General features: G+C 40.7%; 1 protein-coding gene across 5 annotated transcripts in view; it reads left to right on the forward strand.

Moving 5' to 3' along the window:
* The window catches only part of SLC44A3 (solute carrier family 44 member 3), a 78,159-nt gene that overhangs the window by 4,206 nt on the left and 65,463 nt on the right, over window positions 1-8,490 (forward strand). For 3 of the 5 annotated variants that reach the window (XM_015595359.2, XM_015595360.2, XM_015595362.2), the window contains exons 3-4: window positions 2,162-2,298; window positions 3,224-3,317. In XM_015595359.2, the coding sequence (XP_015450845.1) occupies window positions 2,162-2,298; window positions 3,224-3,317 (231 nt within the window). Of the gene's footprint in view, window positions 1-72; window positions 216-2,161; window positions 2,299-3,223; window positions 3,318-8,490 lie in introns of all 5 variants that reach the window. The other 2 variants (XM_006919537.3, XM_006919538.3) reach the window with 1 other exon arrangement.

Below are 8,490 nucleotides of genomic sequence, written 5' to 3' on the forward strand. Positions count from 1 at the left end.
GGGGCGGGGGGTGGGAGTACCAGTTCTTAAGTCCTTTGGCCAGGCTCTCATGTGCCGCCTGGGTTTTGCCAGATGTTCATCACGGGCTACTCGGTGGCGGCTGGAGCCACGGGAAGACTCCTCTTTGGCTATGACAGCTTTGGCAACGTGTGTGGCAAGAAGAATTCCCCAATAGAAGGGGCTCCTCTTTCAGGGCAGGACATGACCCTAAAAAAGTAAGTGTTCAAGTAAATCCCCAACCTACAGAGGCACTGTATTTCAAACTTTGTGTAAATTAAGTCATTCTGAGCCTGGAAACTTTTCCTATTCAAAACTCGGTGGGTCTGGCTCATAAAAGGGAGGCATGTGTGTGGCAGTAAGGACACAGGTTTTAGAATCAGCCAGTCCGAAAATCCAATTCAGCCTCTGCTGCTTTTCAGCTGCGTGACCTTGGGGTAGCACTTAACCTCTCTGAGCTGAGTTTTCAGCCTTTTAAGTATGGTTTATTGGGCCCATCTCACAAGGTTGTTTTAAGGATCCATTGAGACCTGTATGAGCTAAGGCTTAGTAAATTTTGTTACTATTATTATCAAAAAGTATCAATTTTTAACCAATTATATGTTACCAAGTGTACATGGGCCACAGTATTGTTTCAGTGCGGAAATACCTGGATCTCCATGGGGAATGTGAAAGATTGTGTCCCACCCTCCTCCCCTGTCTACACTCTCAACCACAGCACTGTAGAGTCAAATTTCCCCCCTCCAACTCCAACACAAACTGGAAGGGGAGAGAAAAGATAGGAGTCTCCAGAAGGAAGAGAACTCCCTGGCCATGATTTTCTAAGATGGAGACTGACTGCCTTGCAACAATTTTGGGGATTTGATGATCAAGAGCAGCTCCTAGGACAGAGATCTTTAGGCTCTAAAAAGGTCCCGAGTGTAAGTGTGGAGTCACCAAGTACGAATCTCGGACCAGACCACTTCTACCCGCGAGTGGTGCCTCTGAACGGGAATCTCTGTACTCCAGGGTGTGGATTACCTGAGGGCATTCCCTCTGCACTTGGGGGTGTCACTTGCAGAGACAGGAAGAAGAAGGGGCTGCCCAAGTGCACCCATGCTCCTGTGTCACATTGTATTCATAATGCAGTGTTGATAAATATTCCACTTTGAAAGTCTATATTTCATTAATCTCAATAGCCAAAAAGTAGAAACAACCTAAATGTCTATCAACATATGCATGGCTAAACAAAATGTGGTGTATACATATAATGAGTTATTATTCAGCCTTAAAAAGGAAGGAAATTCTGACACATGTTATGATATGGATGAACTTTGAGGATATGCTAAGTGAAATAAGCCAGTCGCAAAGAGAAAAATATTTTACGATCCCACTTACGTGAGGTATCTAGAGTAGTCACATTCATAGGGACAGAAAGTAGAAGGGTGGTTGCTAGGAGCTGGAGTCAGGAGGCGGTGGGGAGTTTCAGTTTTGCAAGATGAAGAGTTCTATGAGTGGGTGGTGATGATGGTTGCATAACAATATGAATGTACTTAGTGCCACTGCACTGTACACTTAAAATGGTAAATTGGTATGTGTATTTTACCACAGTTAAAATTTACTTATAATAAAGTATATATTTATCATACATCCAGGAAATCTGTTCCCCTATCTCCTGTTGTACCACTTCCCTTTCTCTCATCCCCAGTTGGAGAGAAAAAAGGCTTCTAGGACCCCCTTCCACAAACATGCACGCACGCACGCACGCACGCACGCACGCACACCTTTTATTCCCTCCCCTAGAGGACCACCTACAGGACCCTTCCTCTGGCATCCCTTTATCCTAGCAACCTGGAGAGGTGTTGGGCATGGGTCTGGGAGCTGCCACTGCTAGCCCCAGTTTAGTGACTTCCTCAGATAACTCCTTAGTGTTATCCCTTAGAAAATGCTGAATCTGGAAAAGAGAAGTTTTGTTGACATTTGAGTGTGGTTCCTAAGCTGTGTGGCTCTCTAGATGACCCCCAGGAAGCATAATATACATTAAATTATGCTGAAACGTTTGATTACAAAAGTTTGCTTAGTTACTCCCACATTTGATAGCATGTGCATATTTTTGTAAGAACCACAATTAATTCCAATGAGAAGACATCCTCTAAGACATTCTCCTGTTTCCTCTGTCTCCCAGGCACGTGTTCTTCACGGATTCCTGCAATCTGCAAGTCAAGGACGGGAGGCTTGGTTCCACTGTCCTCTGTGTATCCAGCTGTCCTGAAGAGCAGCTCAATACCCTCGAAGACATCCAGCTCTTTGCAAACAACAGTGGTAGGCACCGAGAGACGGGCTCGTCCCCCTGAGGCTGGGCACCATGCTGGGCTAACCTGTGCAGACCTACGTGAGACACCTTACCCTGACACTGCTTTCTTTGGAAATGCGGAGATTGTCCTTCTTTGTGGGGGCCTCTTGTGTGGAAAAGGTCATAAACATTATCTCTTGAGCTCGTTCCGTTTCATTCAGGTTTATCTGGATTTACCTGAAACTCTAGCTGTTCTCTGCTCACTGCTGGGTAGTGGCCTTCCATAGAGAGTATAGACAGCAGACATTTAGGGCTTGAAGGCAGGGTCATACAGGGGTCAGAGAGCTCTGTGCACATGGGCACATCCAGTCCTAGACAGAAACCCACAAGCTTCTGGTTGGATTGCCCGTAAGTATGTTCTTTCATCAAAATGTTGGGGCCTGTGGCTACCAGTGGGATGGTGGTAAGTTGTACCAAACATTTGTATAACTGAAGTACCTTGCTCTGAGCCCCCTTTTCAGATTTGTGGTTTAAGTGTTAAACACAAAATGAAGGGAAATTGGAGACAACCCACTGCCAATTTTATCTGCCTATGAAATGGTATACCAGATTTTAAAAAGTTATTTGCAAGGCTGGGTTGAAAATACCAAGCTTGTACAATAAATAACCTTCAGATCACTTTAGTACCAATTATAGAGTAAAAGTTCCAATCATTTTAGTTGTGAATTTGAGCTTTTAGAGAGAGAATGAGAAAGAGAGGACCTAACTCGACTTCAGACAGTATGCTCATTCTTTTTGTCTCTAGGTCGCCTGTCGGCCTGTGTTCTAGATCTGAGTGATTTTTTCTGTCTACCTACCAGTTTCATAAAATGATTGTGGTTTTCTTACTGGCTCCCCTGGAAACATGGGCACAATATAGGAAGATGGTACAGACTGCGTATCTTCTGCTTCCAGGGTCCTTCCTGTGTGTTTATAGTTTGAGTTCTTCCAACTACACCCAGAATCCAAATGCAGACTCATTGTGCCCCAGGCTACCTGTTCCTCCAAGGTAAACACTTCCATACTTTTTCCTTATTCATTAGCAAAAGTGATTGGGTACTTGGTGCATGTCTTTTCTTCTTCTGGGTATTACGGGGAGCACCAAGAAGACAGCAGGTAGAGCCCCTGCCTGCAGGGAGCTTACAGTCTATAGTAAACCAGGGACAAACTAGGAAAGATTATTTGCAATGTACATGACAGACAATGGGTTAGGAATCAGGCCAAAAAAGGAAAAAACTGAACAAACAATAAAGATAAACATAGTCCTCAAATGACAACACTAGAGCTGGCAAAAGTAATATATGAATTGTTACAGAGTGAGTAGTTTTATAAAGTAGTTTGCGTGCATTTTTTCTGCTCCAATTATTTGTCACAAAGTAGAAATTGTTGCCTTTTTTTATTGCAACCAGACATTCATTTTTAAGCTCTGGATTTCTCTATTAGAAACACCTAGATATGCAGGCCAAGTGGCCACCACACCTTTCTTCTCAATGAAAATAGAAAACAGCTGCTTCTCAAAAATAACACTCAGTGAACTCCTTTAAGGGTCTTGTTCATTTCTGTCAACTAGGCACAGAGGAGGCACCTTGTGAATATTTGTAGAATAAAGCGGTAATGATGAAGCAGTAGTTGCAGTGCCGTGGTAAATGGCTCACGTTTGGGCCATTGAGAAGGTTAAGGGGAAAACTAATCATTGCCATTGTTAGGATACTGAGATATGCTGAAGGAGGACTCAGGTTTATTTTGTATTACTATTCTTTTGAAAATTGTAAATATGTTTAAATGACTGAGTCTTCTGTGCAGAATCTCTGAGAAATAATGATAATTTAAGTAGAACAAGGCATTTTGCCAACTGCCTAGTACAGTGTTTACCAAACTCTTGGTTGGGACCCACAGGAAGAAATTTATTTCATCACAACCCCCAGCACACACACTCCTTCATCCAAGTTTACATAGACGGAACAGAAATAGAAGTCTCACAAAACAAGATTTCCCCCTACTACATATGACTCACACTAATAGTTTCTGTTCTATTTTACTTTTTAAAATGTAATTTATTTCATAATATTCTAATGGGTTGCAAATGAAGCTTAAAAATGCTGATCTGGCAGGTGTTAAAAAAATAATTGAGTATGTTTTAACCGAATAGGAGGAAGAATATAGTCAATCATCCTTGTAGTATTCTTTCCTAAAATATTTTGTGCTATAAGCAGTTGAAAGAAAAGAGAATTATTTGCAGAAGAGAGTACCCATTGCATTTTTCTATAATACCTTATTTTTTAAATTCTGGGTGTCAGATACCATAAACATGTCTCAATGAAATATAACCGAACCCAGGAAAATAAACTGCAGTGTTTTAATAGTTTGAAGAAAAATTGTTTAACACTTGGAGGGAAGGGTGTTTTTTTTTTTTAGTTTTATACCCTTTGACCATCATCTCCCCATGTCTCCCTCCCACCAGCCCCTGGCCACCACCATTCTAGTCTCTACTGCTATGAGACTATTTTATTTTTTTCTAATTACATTTATTGAAGCAATCCCTATAAAGCAGGTCAAATTTCCTTGATATCTGGGAAAATCAATAATCTTGAATTTGCCACTTACCAGAGCTAACTCTCTCCCTATGCTACCGAGACAAACTAAATGGTACAACTTAATTGCAGGGAAGAAAAAAGCATTTGTGGAAATATACTAGAAATCTAATGCATACTAAACCCAAACAAGAGATGAAGGCCTACGGGATATATAGTACATTAAAAGCATTAATGAATGCCTTAATATTTTACGTATACCTTATAAAATGTTCTCATATGCACCTACCACAGCCCAGTGTGCAATATACTGTAACCTCATCCTCATCCTCATCCTGCAGGTGACTGTGGTCCCAGCTCTGCCACTAGCCAGCTCATGCCCTTGAAGGAAACTCAGATCACCAGGTCTCGGCTGTTTAGTGTGGGGCTGGGACTCATACCACAGTCATCTCATCAGGCCCTTCTCTCACTGATCAGGACTAGCAACAGTCATTTGATACAGAGCAAACAAATCATGGGGAGAACAGCAGCCAAGCACCTTCGAGCAGACTAACCATATTCTAATTCTGACTCACAACTTGATTTTTTTTCTTGATATGTATTCTTTAATATGTAAATATCCTTGTTAGCTTCGCAGTGTTCTTCTGTGGTATATATTTTAAGGTATGTAAATAATATTGCACATTTTTTTTAATGCTCTATGTTTTATAGATCTATACATGTGGATGAGTTTTAGGAGGATTATAAGGGATACAGTTGGTGCCCTGCCCAGTTATGCTTTACCAGACATAGTGGCCTGCCTCCCAGCTGTCATATATATTGGCTGAAAGCCACTCACAGCTGCCACCTTCTCTGGGGAATTACCCTTGGTCCAACAGAGCCAATTGGCCAAGAAGACTACCCCTCCCCACCACCCCCACCCCTGGAATGTGGCCAGTGACTGACAGATACAAGGGTGCATGTGTCCCAGAGCTCCCTGGGGGTCAGGCTGAAGCGAGTCTCCAGCCGAAATCCCCTTCTCACTTAGCCTTTTATTTCTTTAGCCTTTTCTTCCTCATTCCCTTCCTCCTGAGAACACTGCCCTCCAGAATCACTTGAACAAGAATCCCCATCTCAGGCTCTGCTTTTAGGCAACCTGATCTACGATGGTGACTGCATATCATCATCTAAACTGGTGCCTCCACCATCCTGTCTCTGCTTCTATGAGATTGACTATGTTAGATTTCATGTATTTTCATTTTGAGAAGGATTTTTTTAAAGAACACTCTTTGTAACTGTGCCTACAGAAGGAATTGAAAGAGAATGGAATCTTTAAAGTTGTACCTTAACCAGAGTTGGATCTCCTCTTACTATAAATGGGATGTCAACTGTAAGTCCATGGGGAGCATATATCTTGATACTGATGATAATAAGAGTGAGCATTAATTGAGCTTTTGATACTTGCCAGGTACTTTTCTAAGCTCTTAACATGTATTTATTTGGATCTCACAAAACCTCTGTGTCGTAGATACTGTTTTTATCCCTATTTTATAGCTGAGAAAAGTGATGCAGAGCCGGGTTAAGGTACAGCCAGCAAGTGGAATTGCCGGCATTTTAAACCAAACAGCATCTACATTTATTTCTATGACCCAAAACAGCCAAGGCTCCGCTGGTTTTATTTTGCCTGGCAAATGGCCTCCTTGGGTTCTCACCAAGGTATGGGGGGTACTGTGTGTCCTAGGATCACCATCTCTCTACCTCTGAAGCCAGTCCTCGTCCTTTCACCCCTTAAATGCAGACCTTTCTAATACCAACTTTCCAAGTGAAGACAAAAACTACTATTGACTGGCCTTTCTTGGATGGATTTAGGGAGATAGAAATAGCCTTGAGGGCTCCATTTCCTTTTCCTACACAAGCAAGTGTTTGTTTTAAGATGGAAATGATCATATTTATCATGGAAGAGCTGTGCCAAGACTGAAAAGCTTGAAAACATGAGAAGCATGGCTATAGGGCCAAAGTACATTTTCTAAATACCTCTTTTTGACTAAACCAATTGTTTCTTCTTCCTCTTTCGATAACATGCCCTTTTAGAGAAATGGCTGAATATCAGGAAGGTTTGTGTACCTAGGTATGAGTTCTTCAGAGCAGTTAGAAAATGCTGCAGAAGGTAACAGGCAGGCAGATCTTGCCCCGTCTAGTGTTCAGTGTAATATTGTATCGTGAGTCCCTTGTGTATTTAAAATCTGAAAGGCTTCGGTTTTTCCCTCCAGTAAATTCTAGATGTAGCCTCCCACATAGGTCCCCATGCATGTCATGGCATTGTTTGCTTGGATAAATTCCAACAGAGTCATCTAAATATACAGTCAGCTCTCCAAATTACTTCCTGCAGATTTGAGTGGCTTTGCTGGTGGGGAGAGGAAAAGCAGAAGTGGGGAAGAAATCACAGTCTGCGACCAAAAGACACATCCCCCACACCAGCTAATGAAATACTTAGTGCGCAACTGCCATGCACCAGGGGTGACCTATACTTTATGTGCCTCTCTTCACCCTTAGAGCTAAGATGGGTCATTCTTTACCAGCACAGGGTTATTAAATGCCTAAAAAGTACCATAGTTAACAAACCATGTTGACAAAATTCAGGTCTTTTGGAGAATTGTGTTTGAGGGAAAAACAAATAAAATGACATTAAATATGTATCAGACATTATATCAGGCTTCATTATTCAGAAATATTAAATGGAAGTTCAGAAAACATTTGCTTTCAAAAAATTAGATTTGTTGGTGTTAAGGCTGTTTAGTAATAGAAAGGAAAAATCAGTTTTAAAAATTGGAAGGCACGAGGTGGAATTACTACTCTGCAGGTGGTAAGAAAATTAACCAAAAACTGCAGATGATAAGAGAACTTATTTAGATGACAGGGAACAAGATTAGTATACTGAAATCTATAGCATTCATATAGTTTTTAAAAAGACTCTTTTACCACATCAAGAAAAAATACATACAAAACCATACAAGTCCCTAGAAAGAAATTGTGAATATGAATCAGAAAGAAAATTTTATAGATTTCTGAGGTACAAAGAAAACTTGAACAAATGGAAAGACAGTGTTCTTTTTTTTAAAATTATTTTTTATTTTTATTTACTTTTTGATGGTGATATTGGTTAATGAAATCCAATAAGTTTCAGCTGTACACTTTAACAGTAAGGCATATATATATATATTTATACTGTGTGTTCACCTCCCATAGTTAGATTTCTTTCTGTCACCACATATTTGACCCCTTTACCCCGTCTACCTCCCCACTCCCTTCTGGTAACCACTAGTCTGTTGTCCATGGCCATGAGTCTCTGTTTGTTCATTTCTTGCTTTTTGGTTTATATCCCACATATAAGTGATATCATGTGGTTTTCAACTTTTTTGTCTGGCTTATTTCGCTCAGAATGATTATCTTGAGGTTCATCCAAGTTATTGTAAATGACTATTTCATATCTTCTGATGGCTGAGTAATATTCCATTGTGTATATATATATATATGTGTGTGTATATATATATATACATATATATATATACCACAGCTTCTTTATATATATACATATACATATATGTGTGTGTGTGTGTGTGTGTGTGTGTGTGTGTGTGTGTGTGTACATATATATCTACCACGGCTTCTTTC

The sequence above is a fragment of the Pteropus alecto genome, unplaced genomic scaffold (assembly GCF_000325575.1).
Source record: "Pteropus alecto unplaced genomic scaffold, ASM32557v1 scaffold106, whole genome shotgun sequence".
Taxonomy (NCBI): domain Eukaryota; kingdom Metazoa; phylum Chordata; class Mammalia; order Chiroptera; family Pteropodidae; genus Pteropus; species Pteropus alecto.